General features: G+C 39.6%; 1 protein-coding gene across 1 annotated transcript in view; it reads left to right on the forward strand.

The window, feature by feature from the left end:
* The window catches only part of ADAMTSL3 (ADAMTS like 3), a 189,573-nt gene that overhangs the window by 156,995 nt on the left and 8,763 nt on the right, over positions 1-23,815 (forward strand). The window contains 7 exon segments of the mRNA XM_009276544.1: positions 434-587; positions 4,932-6,012; positions 7,988-8,115; positions 8,447-8,575; positions 20,191-20,373; positions 22,385-22,504; positions 23,312-23,524. Of these exon segments, the coding sequence (XP_009274819.1) occupies positions 434-587; positions 4,932-6,012; positions 7,988-8,115; positions 8,447-8,575; positions 20,191-20,373; positions 22,385-22,504; positions 23,312-23,524 (2,008 nt within the window).

Below are 23,815 nucleotides of genomic sequence, written 5' to 3' on the forward strand. Positions count from 1 at the left end.
CTTGCCTACCACTCCCTGTTCAAAAAAGATTCATAAAAGTGAATTTAGAAGCTGCAATTAAAGGCTCGTGCAATACAAACTAGGAGAGAGGGTTGAGCGACTTGACACAAACTGTTTGGAACGTGCTGAATTGTTTCTCTTAGATACTAGATCTCATTGCTCTGTTCTGCCCATGGCTGGACATAAAGAAATACTGTCGTGTTATTTTAATTGTTCCTGAGTTGCTTGCTGGAACAAATTATCTGTCTTATATTCTTATTGCCTGGAAAAGCGGAGAGAGTTTAATGTCTGGATAACACAAAGATTCATGTGAACTAGAGTGTATGCACTCTCTCTCAGAAGAAAAAAACCAAACAAACAACAAACTAGTTTAAAATTAACATGTGTGGCATGGGACACCAAGTTTAGTTTGACTGCATCCTTCGTTTCACAGTGCTCAGTAAGCTGCGGTGTTGGAATCCAGAGAAGGAAACTTGCCTGCCAAAACCTAACAGCAAAGGGCCAATATGTCACGCTAAATGGATCAATGTGTAGTGGTCTGTCTCCTTCACTGCTTGTAAGGTCTTGTCAGATGAGTGCCTGCAACAGTAAGTATGTTACTTTATGTAGTTTCTTGCTAATTTGGACTGATCTATTTATAAAGAAAAATCTGTACACAGGTTAACTCACTCATCTCCCTATACTTTCACAACATTACTAATCTGGCATCAACTGAGCGTCATAATTACTAGACCAGTAATAACAGGATTGTTTTTAATTTCTTTCTGCCAGTCAGAAATAAAGGTTATGATCTAACAAAGTAGTTTTTCAATACACTTCAATGGTACATACCTCTCACCCTCATACTTACCTACATTTGATCTGCTTTTTCCTTTATCCTTTACACTATCCCAACTGAAAAAAAAAAAAAAAATAATAAAATTGAGTATAAATTACAAAGGACATTAGAAAAGATAAGAATCCAGTTCTGGCTTGTCTTTTCACTGTACATTTGCATTACACTGGACATTTCGCTTAGCATGGTGGAATTCAAAACCTGAAGCTCTGTGCCAGCGATAACTTTAGGTATAATTTCTATCTTTCCTTGTAGAAATGAGAATCCCAGTCTCATGAGCTTTGCAGGAAGTAATGACAGTACAGACACGCTTCAAAAAATCCAGTATTTTATTACTGTCTGTATAAAAATCTTTTCAGAAAAACCTCTCTATAGGAATTGTACAATTTGGGCACAGTCAAGTTACTACGATACTGATGGTAGTTGCACTCATTGCATGTGCATAACACCAGTGGAAATACCTTACTGATACAGAGTATGTTCAATTACATACAGGAATTTAGAACAGGCAGTTCTAAATGCAGGTTCCTTAAGTCCGAACCTGCGCTCCCCTTCCTTCATAAAGGAGGGTATTAGTTTGTACGTTTGGGGAGCAGGGCGCTGGAAAGAAAGTTAAAAAGGAGAGTGTTTAGTTTTGAGGTGGGGAAAAAACCAAAAGCCTTCACGAATGGCCTGGTTTTGATCACAGATCACAGAGATAGACATGTTTTGACCCAACTCACAGTGCTGTCAAGAAATAGCTACTTTATACATTTTGAAGCTTTGCTTTAAAAATTATTCACAAAACAAAATAAGAAATAGAATAATTACTGATTCATACATAATATGAAACTTCTTTTCCTGGCCTGCGTTTCAGATTAACGTGCCAAAATCCTGAGGTTCAAAACTCCACTTAAATAAAGCCCTGTGGACTTTCAGGAATGTCCTTGGCATAAGGTTTAATAAAATATTTTGAGCTGCATATCTATCTGAATTTAATTAATTGTGGATAGTTGAATGGCAGTGTAGCTGGATTGCAAATTGCTTAGCACAGACTGATATTACATTGTCAGCTTCCACCACAGTGCCAAGAAAGCAGGACAGTGGACTGCAGAGGGAACGCAATTGTGCTGAATGGGTGCAGATCAAAGTCATAAAAGAGAATCACCGTCCTCTCCCTTCATCCCCACAACCGTTTGGAACAAGGGAGCCCTTGCGGCTCGGATCTGCCTGGCAATTCCCTGGCTGGGCAACAGGAGGGCAGGGGAAGGCGTGAGACACGTCCGTACCAACAGTTCCATTTTGGGTTTTGCAGAAGGAGCCAGGGCAGCGGCAGCAGCAGGTTTTGGATTCACGGGAACACGCAGGAGGTATCTCCTCCTCCCGCAGCAATGGGTTCAGGCTGCCTTGAAGGGGGAGTGAATGGAAGGCAGGAACGTAGCATGGCCCTAGGATGGGCAGATGGCTAGTTACAAAGAGTGAAGCGGACTCAGTGAAGAGTAGAGTGATGCATGGCATGCGTGCGGTTAGGGGTTCTTGCCTTTGGGAGCAGTGTTTCTGAATGTGCCTCCTCAAGATGATGCTTCTGCGGCTCCGATGAGCTCCTTCTTTTTTACTTTCTCATGACAGTGCTGAGGCTTTTTAGACTTAATCTTTTACCCTGGGACTAGTAATCGTAGCTGTTTTCTACTTAATAAGCCCTATTAAGTCAGAAACATTCCTGACTGTGGGCTCTGAGAAATGGGAAATAACACCAGTCTAGCCTTGAGGTTACCAGGACCTGACGCCCAGCTAAAGCTGTAGAGGACCATTAGACGTCATAGACTCAGATGGATTTGTACCAGGTGATAATGAGGTCCAATGGCTCCAGTATGATCTAATCCTTAAGCAAGATTTACCTTGTAGAAAAAAACTTCTCCCAAACAGTCCGTTACCTCAGCAGCTGTGAGATTGGATGATACTAAGGATCTAGAAAATGCACACTTACGTGGCCTCATATATTTATATGACCTTATATATTTATGTGGCCTGCCATCCTCAACTCTGAACTTTGTTTCACTCCTAGCCTTGCTCACCAGCCACCAGTAAAAATATACACACCCTTTAGCGTTGAACTGCTAATGAGAGTTAGTGGTCTTTCTTTTTTTAAAAATGAAATGGATGAGACTTGTTAACGTATTTATAAGTATGCGCTGGGTTTAATTCCACGTTGGAATAACTAGCGTAAACAGAGCACAGCCTGAAGTATTTTAATTTGTGTGTTTAAAGTTACACTTACTGTGTCTGTAAGTTGGATTTTGGAAATGGAAGATTTAATACTGGAACGCTTCCCTAAAAATAAATATTTGGGGCCCAGTAACTTATTAAAAACAGGACGCTACTTTAATAATTTTAGTAAACTGAGTGCCTAAAGCAATTTATTTGTTGTACCACGTGAAATGGTTGAGGGAACCATGTATCTGGATAACGAATACCGATTTAAAATCTGTGTAATTATGAAACCATGATATCCCCACAGGTCTGAACTCATTACCCAAAACACTGAAAATAACCATTTTGTTTTATAAGCATAAGAATGCACTCTAGGGTGTAGTTCATGTAGTGTACACACTTATTGAATGCTTGAAGCATTTAGCTTTTCACCTATTTCTTCACAGCATATTTAAAGCATATGCATATATGAAGCATGCAGTTTTTCAAATATTATTTGTGTGCCATCGGTGTAGTTGTCTTTTTATTTCTGTACCTACCAAGCGGAATAGTAGTGGTGATTGCAGATTCAGGCACGCTGAGAAGCATTTTGATTTGCGTGTCCATTTCCTGGCTCATCAACTCATTCTGCAGCCTCTGAGTTTTTTCTGTCACACACCACGAGGCTGGGTCACCAAACACAATTGGATTGTTTTCTAGCACCAACGCGGAGTGTTTCCCGACTCTTCCCAGCCGGCCAATTTCGTCTTGCGTGGAACTCGCTCAGGGAGTGCGTGCCCTTGCTCCACGCCTCCTACAGCGCAGTGTTTCTCACCTGCCTAGTGGTTTCTTAGTAAGATCAGTTCTACTGATCACAGTGGGGCACAGTAGTTGCCAGCAATGAGTCAACACAGTGGTATCCGAAACATTGCAGTCGTTCTTGTGTTGTCTCCAGTGTGCCTATCCAGCCGCTGCTGGGAAAGCCTGCCGGTGGTGGTATTCATTCAGGCAGCTCCCTAGAAACCTTTCAGCGTCCAAGCGCCTGCAGTACAATGCGGGAGGAGCTTCATAATACCCGGTGTCTCCGTACCCAGTCTGCATGAAGCTTTATGCAGTTATTGTCTGCTTTTGTCAATGCATCTGATTACTATATTCAACCTCTCAAAATTTTGACTGACTTCTCTCTTTCCTCCCTTCCCTCCCTGCTTTCTTGGCACAACGCTGTGAGCAACTCATCTTTCAACCCAAAGAAATTACCCTCAGCCAATGATTACAGGGTGGCTTTGCTTGTTGCATGTACTGTGTCTTCACTGACTGTTTCTTTCACCTCCTATGTTGCTATCAATTTGGCTTGACTCAACCAGACAACCAGCATGGCCAGCCAACAATTTAAATAACAGTCGGGGGAGCCTTACTTTTTCGGTAGGTTTTGTTCTATTTAGGTCATTCTGCACTCGGCAGTGCTCAAATGTGGGGAAAGTGATAATGCGTTCAAATTTTTTGATTCACTTTTTCCATTCCCGTCATGCCTAGCCTTTCTGAGGCAGCAATAGGAAATATATAGGAACTATAACCATAATAGGATTATATATATAGTAGAAATGAATGTATTATATAACACATCTATATATACATTTACGTATGTGTGCACCATCTGTGTCCATCATATAGGTATATGTTGCCCGTATCTTCTTATTGTTAGGAGGCTTGGGGAAGAAGCAACAGAATTCTTGGCTGGAGCAGGGGAATGTTATGGTTTCATGTTGTTCATATTTTCGCATTTTTGTGACTCAGATAAAAGCTCAGCATGTTGCAATCTGACTTGAACAAAGGCAGGAAAAGCTCTGTCAAGCATTCTGTGAAAAGCAGATTTTGTAAGTGTGAGTGCCAATGATTAGATACTTTTCAACGCTTTGTTTTCTTTCAGAGATTAAACCAAAGCTTCCAGAAAAGTACTCTGCTCATGGACCTCAGATTGTCGGTATTCACCGAGTCTATATTCAAACAAGACAAGAGAAGCGCATTAACTTTACCATAGGAAGCCGAGCCTACTTACTTCCAAAAACATCTGTCGTAATTAAGTGCCCTGTACGAAGGTTCCAGAAATCACTTATCCGGTGGGAGAAAGATGGGCAACACTTACAAAACTCTAAAAGACTTGGCATCACTAAGTCAGGCTCACTGAAAATACATAGTCTTGAAGCTACCGATATTGGCGTGTACCGGTGTATTGCAGGCTCTGTGCACGAAACGTTTGTACTCAAACTCATCGGTACTGACAACAGATTGATAGAACCACCGAATCTTAGAAAACTTGCCAGTGAGACCAGTAACACAGATCACAACGAGGCCAACAGCTTTGGGGCCAAATGGCATAAAATGAGCAAAATGTGGCAAATGTGGAGTAAGAAGAATGAGCTCTATCTGGGTGACAGGCAAGTAAATGATCAGCCATTTCTGCGAAATCTTGAAACCTTTGGGAGTAATTCGGCAGAAGACTTCAGCTCTCGTGAATTCAAGAATAAACGACTGGAGGCAGCAGTTCTCCAAGGCGCCTACAGCATGGACACTGTGCAGTTTGAAGAACTGATAAGGAACATGAGTCAGCTGATTGAAACTGGAGAAGTCAATGACGACTTGGCATCCCAGGTCATTTATCAATTAGTTGCTGAGTTATCTAGGCCTCCACAACCAACTACTGAAAAATGGAAGGGAGCCCAGGATGAGAAACTTGCCTCAAAACTCACAGGCAAATCACCTAATGAATCTGAACATTTCAGCACAAAGGCTGTTGATAAGTTAATGTTTGACCAGAAGGTTCCAGTTATTATGAGGCAAAAGGAAATTCCTCGAGTTTCCTTCAACAAAACAGTGACTGTACGGATTGGAAATACGGTTTTTCTGACCAAGAATACTCACGCTGTCAATCTACTGTGTGAAACAGCTGGTATTAGTGAAGTGAAATACACTTGGACAAAAGATGGCGAGACATTAAAAGCTTCTGAGAAGTAAGTAAATATCTTCTCTTTTATTTTTGAATGACTTATTATGTCGCTATCAACTGTAAAAATCCACCCTGCTGTGCAATATTAAAACATACTGTTGTAAAAACGAGATAAGCATGAACACTGCGCCTTTTCCACGATATTACGTGGGAGGATTGACTTTTTTTACTAGGTGAAGTGTTTTGGATGTCCTAACTGTGTATTTTGTGATCTGCCTTCATCACTTCAGCTGCATCAGAAAATGAACAGATTTATACTCAAATTACGAAGCCTACTGGATTCGTTCATGTACCAAATACAGTGGGAACACATTAAAAACTTCTGCCATGGCATGGATGAAAAGAAGTCTTAGTTATTACTCATTTTAAGGAGGGAAAATATCACTGGTACCCTCACCATCATTCAACACAGTAAATCTGTAGGTAGAAATGTAGCTGCATAAATTCTATTTAAAAGGGAAGAATGAGCTTTTATGGATTTTTTTCAATACTTGAAAATTTACAAATATTTCTGTTGAGGACAGTGGAATACAAAATAATAAAGAACCTGTATTACCATCACATTTGAGAACTGTATCTGAAGAACAAGTACAGCAAGTGTGTGTTATATTCAGATATTTGCTCAAGACTGAGCAAATACTTTTACTTCATTGCTGATAAATTAGAAGCTCACCTGATAATATTAACATTAACTTCGTGTGTGAGCCTCTTGGAATAATAGCTAGCTCTTGAGGAATGAAAAAAACGATTCTGAAATGATAAAGGCGCTTTTGGATATTTCTCAACATACTTAACTGATTAACCGCACTGCCAAGAAAAATATACTTCTGCAGGGCTATCAATTAAAGCAAAGACACCAAAACTAAGCCATTTTTAAAAGTGCAAATGTTTTTGGAACCATGTAGCTCCCACCAGTTGTGTTTATTTTGTGAAATACGTATAATTTCCCATTGATTTGTTGCAAGTGATACTTTCATTCTTTGGACATGATGGTGTTTTGTTTATTCACGAGTATCTCTTTGATTCCTGATGTCTACTTTCATAAATTGCCTTCATTTTAGCCCAGACTGATACTCTTGCACTTAAGGGATACATTGGCAAAGTAGGTTTCTTTCCTATTTGTTTCACAGTGAGGTTTCTTATACACACATCCATATATACGTGTGTGTACTCAAAAGCCAGTGACATCGATAGTATTGCATCTGAAAAAGAATGGGAGGAGGTAAATGGGCTGTTTATCTGTTGGGTTTGTAAAAGAAGGGCATACTTGAGCCGCGCCCGAGGCGGCTCATTTTGTTGAGACACAAGTATTTTTAATATGTTTGTGTGTATCTCTTACTTTTGTAAGTGTACTCGGGGTGGGAGAGTGCCAGAGCTACAGGGTTTTTTTGGACGTGATGAGTGTATGGCGTAACTCATGTAACTTACTGCAGAGAAGGGTAAAAAGGGGGAAAAGTCCAGGCTGCTGTTTTCAGCCTCTTCCCCAGCCTGTGACACTCTCTCATATCTTGCCCCTCAGATGGCAGGCAAGGTATTCAAGACACCTGTGGGGTTTTGGTGGAAGACTTTAGCTTTAATGATGATAATACTATAAAAAAAAAACCCCTACAGTAATTTGGCAATCATTTGTGAATTCCTCAATCCTGCTGAAAACCAAGCTTGCTCTTGAGAGATGGATTTCTTGCCAAGCCTAATACTTTTAATTGTGGTAGTCTGATTTATTTATTCATGCTGTTGTTCCCGAGAGATTCTGGTTTGTAGTAGCAAACTCGCTGTCCTCCAAAGGGCTGAAGAATCTTCCTTGCGCAGCGCTCCCCTGTTGTCGCCAAAGAGGAGGCAGAACTGTTACTGCATGCGCTGGTCTAGAACGGTAAACTCCTAAAAAGGAGTTTTGCTGCTGTATCTGTAACTCTCGCAAGAAGATTCAGCTGGGTTTGTCCCAGGGTAGTAACCCTTTCCTCTCCTTGAATATGCTGCAGGGTGATCCTGGACACCATTGGAAAAGTGCAGATTCAGAATCCTACTCAAAAGGAACTTGGTACATATGGATGCCTGGTTGTTAATGACTTTGGTTTTGATATGGAAACATCATTGCTATTGCGTGCAGGTAAGGCTGTAGCATCCACAGAATCGGGAACGTTCTTGTTTGGTTTTTTTTGTATATATATAAGCACCCATCCCCACTCCAACGTAAAATAGTTTCTTTTGCTGGCAGTCCATGAAACTCTGCCTGATTTAACAGGTAGCAATAAGATGTTCTGGTTGCTCTAAAACCACAGCAGGCGCGAACTGAGTCTGCTTGTATCTATCCCACCTGTATTTTCTGGCTGCTGCTTTGCAAACCAAATTCTGTTCCAAACACAACAAATTTAAATACAGGATCTGTATTTAAAAGTCAAATAAAGCTTTTAAAACTGATTATCCCTTTAATTTCAAAGAGATTCCTGTCGTCTTGTCCTCTGTGTTAAATGTTACAAATCTGGAAGCCAACAGTCTCTCGGCAGTTGTTGGAGGTACAATCGTGGCAAGAATTGGAGCAAACATTATGGTTGAATGTCCAGTGAAAGGTAAGCGAGAACTCCACTGAAGTCCCCTGTAATGTTGGAATCAGAAGTTTACCTTACACCTTGAAAGAAATTACCAGTCAAGGCAGAAAATCATTGATCATTAGTCATTTTTTATTAGGCATGTCACCCACACCAGTCCTATTTCTTTTCTGTCTGTCACTTTGATTTACACACGCATGTATATGTTCGAACAGACTTTCCTTTAAAAGCACTTTTCTTTCCATGAAGTGGTCTGAGGCTCCACTACCGAGCTTAAAGCCCACCAGAGTGAATGACTGTCTTGCTGCAATAGCAAGCGTGGCCAGCTGACTTGCTCATCAGAGAACTTTCCTTAGCCCTATTTGCGATGCACATATGTCTAGACTATTGTTAAAACCGAAAATGAAATCTCCAGCCATAGCTTAATAGAACTTTAAACCTGACAGTGAAGTAAACTTACCTTGTAGAGCCATCAGTCTGCAGCTGCAATAAGGAAATAAAGAAAAGTGCCGAGCCATGAGAGCATATAGATATATTCTAGCTCAACATCTGTGGAGCAGCATTAATGTTGATCAGAAGCTACATGCATTAAGCAGCGCACTGCTTCATTTTATTTTCTAGTCCTTTGTTGGAAAGGTAGATATTTTCTTTTTAATCTCATCATTACTATCTGTTAAGTTTAAATTGTAAGATTTAACTCTCAGAGGCAATATTCTGTCAAATGTTTAATAAGCTAAGGTCAGCCTTTTGTGCCTTGTTGAAGAAGATGTATGGAAGTGCTAATAGCAATGAACATTGCGACGGAGCGCAAAGAGAGACTTTGGAGAAGTCAGCGTGCCGTTCACATTCGTATTGCTGGGGGAGTGCATATCAGAAAGCGTGTTGATGCTGAACCAGAGTAGTGATAGAAATATATATATATATATATGCGCAAATAGTTCTGCATACAATAGTGGCGCCAGGCTGACATACACTAGGACATGTGGCTCTGCTATTCGCTGTTGTACCAGGGCGAATTCTTTGATGAAGTAATATTTTCCAACTATAGTTTGGCAACTCCTATGTATAACTGACCTACATCTCCAATTCAGCAGAGAGTTAATGTCACACTGTTAATATTAATATTGTTAGGATGGGTAAGCAGTTAGCAATTTAAATATAAATTAATGTTTTCACATGGGACTGTAGATTTCCAAATGCTTTAGGATTGTGTATATTCATGAGCCAAACTTTAGTTATGCTAAGACACCAGTGTTGACTTAAAAAATGATTTATCTAATTGCTTTATTTCCTGTCATTGCCAAGGAAGTATTACTGTTTGTGAATAAAATAGAGCTTGCATGTCTTAAAATGTCACTAAGCCCAGAAGCAGAAAAACTTATGAAATGATGTAAGCAGAGTTTTTCTGATCTCCTTTCCTTAATGAAAAGTAATAAACCCCTGACTTTAGAAGATTGAACTTGATAGCACTTTATGCTAATATGTTTGTCTAATAGGTGGGACCCAAAAAATATGTCCCTATGCAGTGTAGAGGACGAGAACTTTGTTGTGAACGCTGATAAAGCATCATGTGAATTATCAGACAAGCAAGAGTTTGAATCAGAAAAAATACTAATATTTCTACGCACTCTAAAAGTTCCGTTCCTACAAACAGACAATGTGAGACTGCAAGAGTCCTCTTCTCCTCATCAGACATGTCAGGCAGATACATCTGCTCTGTTGGACTCCTGCTGGCCCACAAAATAGTTCCCCATAAGAAGAACCATCTAATGAATAAGGTGTCTGTGTGTGTGAAGAATATTAGTGCCATGCCACTAGCAGAATTCTTAAATTACTTTTAAATTTCCTGGCTGCAGTGATGTCTGAGGTTTTTTTCTATAGGCTGGATAACCTATAATACTTTCTTATAGTTCAAACCATAGTTTTCTCAGTGAATAAATCTGCATATTGAGTTCTGCATTTTGTGTCTACCATTGTAAGGCCTATTCAGGAATTTTCTTTCTGAACCACGTATAAAAATTATGCACATATGCAAAATGGTAAATTAATGGTTCATTTAGGAGAGAATATCATGCCATAGAGCAGAACTTCAGCTGGAGGCAGGAGCAGCCTACCCAACAATCTGACAAAGGCAGTTGTGAAAGGTAGAGAGAAGGTGGTGTTGTAAGGAAAGATACGCTTCCCAGCTTCCTCTGAAGGCTGGCTAACGGCTGTGCAATTCACCCTTTAACTATTCAAGGCCTGAAGACAACCAAATATATTCCACTTAAGGGGCTCTGGGTTCACTAGGTCATGTCACGCAGGACAGCTCTTGTTTGATGATTTTAACGGAAAGGACGTGAAGTTTAATATTACATACAGTGTTAGCCAGCTGACCGCCGTTTTTTTCTTTTTTCATTGTTACTGATTTGGTTCTTTTTGTCGTTTTGAAAGTCTGTCTTGCACACTCCAAAAATCACATTCAGATTGAAAAAAACTTTGACGTGCTAAAGAGCAGTGTATCCTAATAAATGGAAGAACATCAAGGAATAGATTAAGAAAAGCTAGCTAAACTGCTGAAGCTAATAGTATCGATTTCTTTTCTCTTTTAAATTTATAACAAAACTATTTTTCCACTAATTATAATAAACTCACTTTTATAGCTCCCACACGAGCACATGCTAGAAGATATTCATAACATTCTGGATAGATTCATATTCCATTCTTACAGCCAAGAGCTTTTCAATCAACACACATGGTATAAATATCAATACTGATTGCTCCAAATAGCTCTTGGATAACATTTATTGTATTTGCAGAAAAGATCGTCCTGTGATTAATACTAAAATAAACTAAAACTGTCAGACTCATTTATTGTGAAACCTTGAAAGTTCTCAGTTGAAGTAAAACGGGGGAAAAAAAATTAAAAATACGTATAAAATGTGCATTGTCTGCCACCTGCTGGTGAGAGTGTAGAAGGGCCATATACTGGGTTGGGGTTGTTTATACTATATACATTATATTGCATCTCTGAAATATCTTGGCACAGAGGCTTTTAAAAGTAGAAACTCCATCTTCCTCCAAATTCTCATTCCTATGAATATATTTTGGCTCTCTAAGAATAACATATTGATAAAAAAATTGTGAGAAATACACGAAACCTGTTGAATCAGGGTCATCTTTTTGCACATACGTTTCACAAAGATGGACCAGCTACTTGCTGTCAGTATTGGAACTTGAAACAGGTCCAGATAAATCAAGAATTTGATTTTCCATCTGTTCCTTCATTTACCCACGCTATTCCAAATGTAACTTTGATGCTGTTCTTTGTCTTCTATGCTTAACCCCTCAGAATACATCTCAGTGAAGAAAAACGGCAGTTTAATACATAGGATTCTGGCTCTTCATTTCTTTTAGTTTTTTTCTGTGTTTTTCTAAAAGATATTAGTAATGGATTTCAAAGGTTTAAAGGGGTAAGTACAGATTTATTTTATGAGGAAGGAATGACACTACTTATAATTAGTATAATAAAAAGAAAATCTTTTGATCTTATGCTTCTTTTCACTATAAGTGCATCTACATTAGAGTTTTTGTTTGGATCAGGCATAAGAGGGAAGGACTGAAAGATTTGCTTCAAAAGCTTAATTGTGCTTTGCTTTGTGTCTAGCAACAGTCTGGGAACCTGAAAACTGAATCTCTTTGGATATAACTGAACTGAAAGGTGTGCCTGGGAACGATGCCTGTTACTTGCCAAATACTAATGGGCAGTAAGTCCAAGGGTCCAGGCAAGATTCACCAAGTAGTCCAAAGCAACCCGCATCCAAACACGCATCGGGTGTGTTTTGGGACCTCGGTACCAACTATGTCTCTTTACAAGCACGTTCCTGATGCCCTCCACTACTTGCTAATGTAGATAGAGCTTACAGAGTTCGTGGGGGGGGAAACCCAGCTTTTTTTGGTGTGTGTTTCTCCCTCTGTCTCCCAGCTTTCCTTACTGGGGCAGGGGTTTCCTTCAAATTCCTAATTCAGGAAGGGTTAAGATGGATTGTGTTAGAGGAAGGTAAAATTTCAAAAACCTAATGGAGTTCTTGGGATGCTCAGCAAGCATGTGGGTATTCCCTTGATACTTCCTACTTCAATTTGCAGAAAGCTGTCAAGAAGTTCCCTTGGCAAAGTTTAACAAATTCTTATAGTGTAAAAGAAGAGGTTAGCTCGTTGGTTAGTACCTGATTAAATGATCAGAAGGAACAAGTGGTCAAATTTTACAGTGGAGAGAGGTTACCAGTAGGGTGCCGCAAGGCTCTCTTCTGGGATTTGTGATGTTCAACATTTTTATAAAAGTTCTGAAAAAGAATGTGAACAGGTAATGTTTAATAGCTAAATGAGGGCAAAGGGTGTTCAGAATTGGTATTTGCAGAATAAATGTACATATAGAACAAATAACCTTCAATACAGACATGTGCACGTGGCTGTACCTGAATGATTACCACTCAGAAAGCTTTGTGGAGTCATGCTGGTTAGTTCCCTGGGAACACCAGCACGCTCCCTGGGTGGTGTCCATAAAGGCAAATCAAAACTAATGGCAGAGGAATGGACAAAAGAATAGAAAATACAAATTGGCCGTTGCTTAAAGCTGTGGTGAATCCTGTTTGCAACTTGCTAATCTCATCTCGAAAGGGATATAGTAGTGCTAGAAAAGGTAGAGAGAAGAGCAATATTAGAGGAAACAAGCATGATGGTCTAAGTGCAACCTCTGGTTCTGGAAGCTAGGAAGATATATTGAGGACAGGTCATTCAATAAATGCCATGATTTTAGTACTCTTTGCCTACACATCCCCAGGTGCCCATCACTGGACACAAAGTGCTGAGTTAAGTGGACTTCAGGTCTGACTAAGAATGGCAATTCCTGTGTGGTTCTTCAATTTCTGATAAAATTATATTTTCCAAGTCCCTGAGCAGGTATCTACTTTACGACCATAAATGTCTGGGTCCTCGGTGATATAGCAGGCTATTCAGGAAAGTGAAAGTATAATTACTAACTAGTTGGGCAAAACAGTCTCTGATTACAGTGCTGAACTGTAGAATTGCCCTAACGCACACCAACCAAATCTTTGTTGGCGGTCGACTACAGAATTCACTCTAGCAGTCATTTCTGAGTTCATACTTAACCCAGATCCTCTTATTTAGTTGCCTAAACATAGTTGCCTTATTTTAAATGCCTGATTTTGTAAAATATTAGCCTTAAACTTCTGCAGCTGGAAAAAAGATCAAGTTCTCTTTGAGCTGACAGCCAAAGAACTAAAGAGGACCCGACAGAGCTGTAGTAAGGGTGGGATGGGGAAGGGGTCTTGCTTCAGGAACCCCTCTAAGGAGGTCACCAGATGTCAGTGAGTATATCTAAATCCTGCCAGATGTTGCTACCACCTAGGAAGAGCGGCTGGTGCACGGCTGGTAGGAAGAGGCAGAGGTAATAGCTTTGAAAGATTGCGAGAGAATGGGGCAGTATCAGAGGGGAGCTTGGAGGATCGTACCAAGTGCCAAAATGTCTCACGCTGGCTCTCTGTCCAGGACTATTATTCCCGGTGAAGTTGGCAAGATTCATGCGGGTAATTTCAGTAGCGGCACGGTTTAGGCTTTTTAGGGTTCTCTAGAAGTTGATTGCTCAAGCATAATTCAGATGAATACAAAGGCAGTTTGCGACTTCTGCTGGAGAAAATATGAAGATGTATCAATCAAAGAAATTGCATTGTAAGTTACGCTAAGTCCACTGTAGGTGTTAGTGAGTGTAGAATAAATAATAATCAGATGACACTCATTGTGTATATTACTGACCCAGAATCGTTTCCTCTGAAAGATGACATGCGAATTTAGCCTCTGAAGTCAGGTAAACTTTTAGCAAAGTGCAGCAAAATGACATTTCAGCCAGCACAGTTCTGCCTTGCTCTTGAATGGGAAATACAGAATACTTTATGAGATTCTACATAGCTGGGGGAAAAATTTCTGAAGACACATCCAATGTTTTAAAGCAACTAGTTAGTAGGCCAAGATTTTTATGGTGTGTAATATTTCATAGGGCTTTCAAGGTTGGAGGAAATTTCGTTTTGAACACTGAATATTTTAAGGGTGCCCTATAGTGTGTGGATTCCTTTTTTTTTTTTTCTTTTTTTAAACATGTGTTTCACAGTCCCATCCGGAGCTGGAGGTTTTTTTCCATAACATTTGCTGTCCCAGGGCCACTCACGGTAGAAAATGATTTTTTTCATGGAACATGGAGTATTTTAGAGCTGCTCCAGTGCTAGTGGAAAATAACCCATGTTTGAGGTCAGAAAAATAGATTAAACTAATTTTAAAGTTTTATAGCCATTTAGCTCTATAGTAGAAATTTTTAACTTCAGAGGATTTTGACCCATTGCAGGAGTAAGATTCTGATTTTTAGGGTTTTTCTAAGACTAAGAAGGCCCGAGTTCAGGAATGCGTCTTTGTTCATGAAGGACAATTATAGCCATTCTTAATTTTAAGCATGTGTTTAATTGCATTCCCTAATAGGGATGGATTTAATCCTATGCTTAAGTGCTTTCCTGACTTGGAGCCATAGGATATGATTGTTTGATTCTGCTACTAGCTGATGTCAGTGATGGATCTCCCATTTGAATCACGGGGATCTAAATCGCACTCAGGGATTCTGAACCTTTGGCAGTTTGGGCGAGGCGATACCTTTGGTTTCATCCTCAGCTGCATCTGCGTGGAGGTGGGGTATGAAGGAAACAAAAGTGGCTACAGGCCATCTCTTACCTCTTCTCCTTTTTGTACTGGCTGGGGATCAAACCAGGAATTCTTCAGCTTGAAAGTAATATTTTCTTGGAAGTAGATCGGGAATGACTTCCTTCCAGGATTACAAACTGGAAGATTTACTTTTTTTCCTGAAGAGAAGGTCTAGGAAATGATTCCCAGAATGATTTGGTGTCTTCTGACGGATACAGAAAGGCAGCCATTCTGTAGAAAGAAGCTTGTGTAGATAGGTTAAATTTGGACAGTAAGGTGAAAGGAAAGACATGTTTTAAAACTGGCTGGGAAAGGACACATGACAACAGCAGAAACTTCTCTGAGTCAGAACAGAGGGCAGAAAATTATAACAGTGAGGAGGAAATATTTTTAAAAATCAATGTAATTAGCTTTTAAACATCTCTGTTAATAGTCTTCAGCTACAATTCTGTAATGGAAAAGGCTCTTGAAGACAGTGTGAATGTTATTTTTGTCCATGTAAAGTCCCTATGCAAATCAACCTTTATGTAAAGGAGAGTCAAGCATCTGCAGTAAAATCCAACCTTGTGCACAGGACGGACTCCTCCATGAAGTCCTACACCTATATCCCAAAGCTTAAGTATAATTTCAGCTTCATTCAGTTTGTGGCCTTTAAGAAAAAAAAAATAAAAAACCACCAACACCTGATGGTTTGGCTTATTCTTGCTTAGTTTAGTTTCTCCTTGGATAAGAAAACAGTACTTAAAACTTTTAAAGTTTTATTTACGTGAATACTAAAGCATAAACCACAGGTTTTAGGCCTTAACTATTTGCCTAGAAAAAAAAGAGCTTCTCTTGCATTTTGGTGGCATGCTTGAACTCTGCCCTGCAGTTTCTGTGTAGGAAAATTGGTGCTTTTCACAGTGCTACTGTAAGAGTCTTGTCATGAGGAATGTGGGAATTGTATACTTTGCTTGCTTTCTCACGAGAGCTGATGGATGAGACTTAACTCAGTGTGCAGTGCTGCATAACAGTAGGGAAGAAAAATCTTATCTCAGGAGTAGTAAATATGGAGTCTAATTTCTAAAGGAAAGGCATCAAAAATCTGCATGATGGAAGCTTTGTCACCTGAAATGTATAAATGGTGACCGCATGCTGGGGTTGTGCTGTGCACTATGTTATGAGAAGGAGTTTTATGCAAAGCACTGTTAAGCACAGAGACTATTAAAAAGGTAAATGCACACCTAAAAATAGGGTTTTTTTAGTATCCTTCAACAGTAAGAGTTTCTCCTGATAGGAATTCCAGAAATGACAGTATGCACAAGAACTCAGTGTCTCTCGTGAGAGTTACGGCAGAAAAGGATTTTTCACTGGCAATATGAACGTACAGATAAACTGAAGCTGTCCAGAAGAGGTTGAAACGTACACGCTGCTTTGCCGAAGAATGCAAAGGAGCTGGACTATAAGGGGTGTCTTTTTCTCCTGCTTTATTTCTTTAATCCATTTATAGGGTGTCTATTGGCAGATGGGATAGCATCACACAATAAACTTTTTTCTGGCCAGATTCTCTACTGCATCTCTCTGGATGCACAACTCCGAAAGCTTTATATCACATTTGTGTTTGCCAGTTTTGGGTTCCCCTGAAAGGCAGGGTGAGAGGCCCCTGATTTCTGGCACACAGCTACGTCCTGACTGCAGAGTGTGCCGAGTCCTGCCCCCTCTCCTCCCTTCATGCTATACTCCAGCCTGTAATAGGTCCCTGAACTCTTCTCTGAAAGGTATCTTCCTTTTTTTTCCTTAGCTCAGGGCTCAAGCTGGGGATTTGCCTTAATACTCTTAATGGCAACCTAACCAAAAGCCCCTGAAAAAGGACACAGAAGGAGCTTGATTGCAAATACCAGCTGTTCTTAAGCAGATGGTCCAGTATCTCCCAGGCTCACTCTCAGTGAATTGGTTTCCACATAATGCAAAGGTTGGGGAAAGAAAAGGAACCATGAAATGCAAAAACTTGAAAGGTCCTCAAAATGGTTGTGAAGAAGCCAGCTCAGAGGGACTCAGCATACAGTTCACATAAAAATTATTAACTCTTAGATAAAAATCTTACTTCTCGGTAGTTTTAGGTAAAATACAATGCAGGAGTGTTGTGATTATCCTTACTACTATTTTCAGCCCAAACAGATCACGTTTATGGATGCACCCTGGAGGCATCTAGATAGCATTAACTCTGTTTAAAAATGACAGTGTGCGATAACCATGTATAATGCATAATAGTGTTGTTTTTTCCATTATGTATTTAACTGATCATTTTTCATGGATTTTTTTTTCCCCTCCACTTTACCTGTAAGTGGCAGCACCCCTAAGATTGCTTGGGTGGATTCATTGTGCGTTTCAGTTGGACTGGTTGCTAGATTGCCACGCAGGGCTCTGTCCACGCTTCTGCTCCTTAGACCTAGAATTTATGTTTGTGTATTCACATTATTCACTTGAGAAATGGTCTGATTTACTTGTGTGTGTGTGTGGTATTACTTGCTTGTTTCCCCTAAAGAGAAATGTATACAGCTCTGTGGAGAAAGAAAGAGGAGTCATTTGCTGTAACTTAAATGGAGTTTAAGGTGTGTGACAGATACCCAATTTTGAACTTAAAATGAGAGGCAAAGCTATTCTGCAGATTTCTTCTGCAAACTGAACTCCAGTCCAGGTTTTAAAAAGCTCTACATGTCTCTGAATGAGACACGGGTAGAAGAGTAGAGACATGGCAATTTTTCCGGGATAAACTCTAGGATACAAACCAAGTTTGGAAGAAGGAAATATTTGACTTAAGTTAAATCCCAGGAATGAGGTACATTTCTGAATGCTGTGGTGAGAGCAGAGGGAGGACTGTATCACGGGGAGATACTGGGCTGAAGCTTGATAGAGGCTCAGGTTAAAAGCTTAAATTTGAAGCTTTCCAAACGGTGTTTTGTGGAATTTGACTTTAAATCTTTTGACTTCAGTCCCATCTCAACCGTGCTGCTTCTGGCTTATTTTTGGCTCTGACTGGTCTGCAGGATTTTGGTGCCAGTGAGGGTTGTCTGGCTGCAAACCTCTAGGCCTTAGATTAAAACAGCTCAGCATCCTCACAACACCTCCTCAGCCCATCTGTATAGTAAGTGTATATGCCTGAATGGCCATGGAAAGTACACTGTAAAGGAAAAATATGTCTGAGAATGATACGCTTTAGCCAGAAAGCTGGGGTAAAATGGAAAAAAGACCCTTAAAACAAGACCTCATCCTAATTCCAAAAGGATTTTTCAAAGTGGCATAAAGCTTCTTCTGGAAACTTGAAAAACAGCCTGGATTTTTGGACCCTTGTGCACTCTGCAGATCTGTACTTTGTTTCATGTGGTTTCATTCAGTAAAACACAATCTCATGAGTTTAAAAGTACTGAACAGTTGCTAAATTGTCTAGAATAAAATCTGTGATTATGCAGAAGAGTGTTTCTCTCCGCTGTCTTTCTAGACAAAATGGTGGGGGGAGCTTTTTTCTTCAGTGAAATAGCAGGTTCCAAAAAATATGCCTGGTTCCTATTACAGTAAAGGAAAAACTTGAGGTGTGCATTGGAAGTGCTAAGCCAGTGATTGAAATGTTAAAGTTGTTCCTAAAGGCTATTCCACAGCATGAAGACATCATCTGTAAAGTAATACTGCACGATGATCTGTGAAGAGAGGAGACTGAATTAGCATTCAATATGGCTGAAACTTCCAAATGTCCCACGTTCAGGTCAGCTTCTATAGCAGAACCCGTTTTGGTAGTCTTCAGCGAGCACTGGTCGATATATTTAGAGAAAACAGAGTTCAGGTGAAAGACAGTTTAACTGCTCTTGACTTGTCTTGTGCCCTGCGCCTTTGGGCACCTCCGCGGCAAGTCACTGTGCCACGTATGTCTGACTTACCCCGTGATTTATCTAGGAATTTGGAGCTTTCAAAGAGCACTTCTGCTGCGGCAGCCCAACCAGAGCACAAGCAGCGAAGTGTCTGGTTTGCCAACTTGCAAAATATCTTTTAAAGGCAAATGTTTGAGGAAAATAAAACAGTAGAAGTCCTCCCACAGATGTGGTACTGTGCCAGTGGAAAAATCATCTAATTAAAAATAAATGTCCAAAGTCATTCATTGACTAAAATTTAGAATGACAAGTTATCTGCAAATGCTGAGTTTCTCAGAGTTCAAGCGTTACAGTAGGAATGACGATAGAGCTTTGGCTTTCTATAACATGGTAAATGAGATTGCTTAACAACTGTGCCCCTCATTTAGTTGTGAACAGAACTCTTCTGTTCCTTTTCCTTCACGCTGCATTGTTACAAGTTGTATATATGACTTCTGCTACTTGGAGGAGTTTTCAGGAGCTTTTTTTGGCAGAAATTGGCCACATATATTTTCTAATCTAATTGATAAATATATCCTTTTTTTTCCTTCAAGAAAAATATTTTGCCTCTATTTCTTTTTTCTCTTTATTTTTAATTAGAAATTGAATTCCTTCATATATTCTGGCATGCAGTTTGAATGAAAAGATGCTGTGCGGATCTTTACATTAATTGGTCCTGACCGGGGTTAACGGTCTCACATCTTTCAGTAGCAAGACACATGAGCACGTTGCTTTTGTAGGACCGGTAGCAGTTTTTAAACTGTTCTGTGAGCTTGCCTTACAGTGCTTAACCTTTAAACTCAGGGGGATGCTGAATTATTAATAGGGCTCAGAACTGAGAAGTTTTGTGAGTGGAAAAAGTACTTGTTTTGCTGCAACGTTGTTACTTTGGTTTACACTATCTGTGAAATGACAAAGGAACTTCCGATTCTTGGATGTTACGGTAGCAGTTAGCAATATAAAAAGTATGGTTTATCTCTCTCAGTAAATGTTTTAATTATTTGTATTTTAAAGGTGTTCCCCAACCAAATGTAACATGGTTTAAGAAGAAAGACATTCGACAAATCAATTCTTTCTTGCTTTTGAATGGCTCGCTATTTCTGAGGAATGTTTCCTATGAAGACGCAGGGGCATACACCTGCAGAGCAACTAACGCTCTCGGAAAAGCTGAAGCTGCGTCTGTTCTCCGCTTAACTGGTAAATGCTAAATGAGAATTCCTTACTGATAACAACAGTGAGCCACTTCGATTATGAAGTTTAACCAATAAAATAGTTGGGGGGATATTTAACACTTTATTATGAGCTTGGAATTTTTGACTGCATCTGACTCCCTGGGATCTGTTCTCTATGTTGTGTTTCCTGTAATAGTGGACCCTAGGTACAGATGGTTTGACTTGTGACTTCTTCAAAAGTTGTTCCATCTTCTTGCTTCCAGGCAACAAATATCAGCCCTTAAACCAGAAGACACATTAGAAAACTAAATCCGCTGTCATATTACGTTGTTCCCAGTGCTTTTATCTAGGGAAGCAGGCTTGAGTTATTCAGAAAATCTGCAGGGAAATGCAGTGAAATGAAAGCAAAGGCTGGTTTGGGTTTGGTGGTTTGTTTGGGTTTTTTTTTGTAATTATAGAGGCCAATAAAATGTACAAAAAATTCTGAGTATGAACTGCTAACTCTCAGAATAGAAAATGTAAAGAAAAACTCCATTTAAATGACTCTATTGTAAGTAGATTAATAATGTAATACTGTGTAATACAATCATGCCTTGCAAATAGCTCCAATAAATGGATTATTCAGCTCTAGAGATTAACTTTCTCACCATTTTGCTGTACGAAGTACAACGCGGTTAAACATGGCCAATCCTGCTACAAAGCTTGCTTTCTTAGGCACACATGTGTAGGGCGGGTTGTAGATGTTTGGATCTGTTGGCCAGGGAAGACGTACCAAAGACATAATAGGAGCCTCTGTGTGAGGATGAGTGTAGACTGAAGCTCCCTTCTTGGTTTCAGTTTTCCTGGACTACATCAAAACTTCAGATGTTCCAGAGAGGAATATTATTATAATGACGTGACAGGGAAGATTGCTCACAAGAGTCTGAACTTCGTTTCTATTCCTGGTCACGTGACATTAGTTTAAATAAATCTTGAGTGGATAGGAGAGGGCCAAATTCTGCAATTTTTTTGGCTGTGCAAAACTGCAATGAAATGGGAGGACTTGCAGATTGCACTGACTCGATGTCGTCTAAAGCAACATCATGTCAGCCTCTTGGACTTCGCTACAGCAATCGCTGCCTGTCCTGGGGCAGTCAAGCAGTAGAGCAAAATCTGTGCAGCCTTCCAAAAAAAAGTTACTAGCCTTTTGCCGGTATGGGACTGGCCTCACTGTGGTTCTGTGGAGACTTTTGTGTCCCTGTGTTTAGGCAGACAAGCAGGAGGCTTTGTACAGACGTTGCACACTGAGGAAAAACGTTGAACCGATGTAAAGTGAACCCACGGAAGTTAGAATATAACAAAAGATTTAAACCGTTCTGGAAGGAGAAACACAGCTATTATGCACATTCGTTAAAACAGAAGTGTTGACTAAGTGGCAAGAACTGTGTGTTACTGACAGATTGCCCACACTTTTGGCAGTTATTCTGTCTGGCATATGATAAGAAGGAGGAGTTGCTATAGTGATAGGCATATGATTCTGCATACTTTATGCTATCTCTATGCATAATGAGATTTTAAGAGATTTTCTTCTTTTTTTTTCTGTTGTAGCACTTTGTTATAATTCCATCCAATGGAACAGAGGACTTGGCCTGATTCCATTGAGAGAATTATTTTTCTTAAGATTTCTGTATGTGAATGACTGGTAATGAAATCATAGATAACATTGTAATGAGAAACAGGAAATACATCATACATCCTGTAAATCTTGTTTTTACACTGTTACAGGCTTATTTTTCTAAGAAATAAAATTCAGTAAATTTGATTAATTTAGAAACTTGCATAAACATTATAAATAATTTCTGCGTTTCCCAGTTTACATATCTGAAGTATATTTGTTAGGCAATTTAACTGCATAAATGAAGTTGATCCTAAAGAATTCCAAAGCGCTATTATCCTCCTGCTTCATAACTAGCATGTTGGATATTTTGATACATTTTTTTTTTTTAGCATCCTGATTTCATTCTTGCTAAGAAGAGTTCTTATGCATTGTGTTACAGAACAAAAATATATGGAGAATAACACCCTGTTATCAAAGGGAAGCAGAAGAAAGCGTGTCCTAATGGCATCTGGAATTGGTACAAATGTCAGTGTGGTACCTGGAGATCCACTAAGAATAGGTATGTTGTCTTTTTTGCTTTGTCATTTAAATTATATTGTTTATTCATTTCATTAAAGTGGAGACGGCCCCATGGAGAAAGTGAGTGTAATTCCTAAGAGTCTGGGTTTGGTGACCTTCTGGATTTCCTAACCGTATCTCAGCTTTCTGTTATCAGGGAGGGAGCCTCAAAGTAAGACACACAATTATTTTTTGATTCAGCTTTTCAAAAAATGTTTTAAAATGGTGACCCTTTAGGCATCATCTAGGTGACTCACCATGAGACTGAAGCTGCGTAATTTCTCTTTGAGCTTCACTTGAAAACGATGGGAGGGGATTCAGCTGAGCTCTAGAATGTTTTTTTTTATTTTTCTGTCTAAAGGAAAAATCTGTTTCCATCCCTGCTTGTGCCTGTGGAATGAAAATGCAGCAATTTCATTTAATGTGTTTATGACGCCTTTCTAAAACAGATAGAAATTCTTTCAGTACAAACCTATTTGCATATTGTAGTCTGGGATGAAATCTTCGTTCCATTTAAATAATTGTTCCCCCCACCCACTTCATTCATATAGGAGTTAAGTTTGTAAGAGCTCACTGAAAGGGAAAATATGAAGAACTATGGTAAGTAAACATCAGCTTACACAGCTGATAACCCTCAAGGGGCAGTCAGGATTTTGGGCCGCAGCTTGGACTTCAGTGAATTTATGCATACTCTTGTTTTTATTTAGACTGGTAAGGTCTTTTACATAGAATCACACAGTCATACATACTTATTCACAAACATTTCAGTATGTTTAGAAAAACCTGCTAAAATGCTGTTGATTTTTAGGTTGCCCGGTGCTGCCCAGCTACAGAAATACAGTTCACTGGCTTTTCGGAGATAGTCCAATTGAGGAAGTTAAGACCTTGGAATACCGAACCCTGGTTGGGGGTCGTATCCTAGAGGTGAACACCAACTCTGGTCAATTTGCTGGACAATTCCAATGTTGGACTTCAGCTAGTGCAAAACCAATGTCAGTTTGGGTAAATGTCAAGAAGGAAGGTTTGTTGAAAATTATATGACAAATTCTTAAATTTTAAAACATTTTCTTTCACTGTGTAAAGACTTTCCTGAAACCTAACGTGCTTTTGTACATAGAAAGTAATTCATAAATACGTTTAACTTCACATATGTGAATAGTCCCATTTAAGTCAATAGACAATGTCCATACTCAGAGTTGGATATGGGAATTAATGTGTATCCAAATATCATGGGGGGGTCCTCATTTCTTACCTGCGTAGCTGAGAAGCTGGGAGAATGTTGCCTGATTCGGTGTCTTGCTGCTTAAGCAGT

Source organism: Aptenodytes forsteri, unplaced genomic scaffold (assembly GCF_000699145.1).
Source record: "Aptenodytes forsteri isolate BGI_AS27 unplaced genomic scaffold, ASM69914v1 Scaffold1, whole genome shotgun sequence".
In the NCBI taxonomy this organism is placed as follows: domain Eukaryota; kingdom Metazoa; phylum Chordata; class Aves; order Sphenisciformes; family Spheniscidae; genus Aptenodytes; species Aptenodytes forsteri.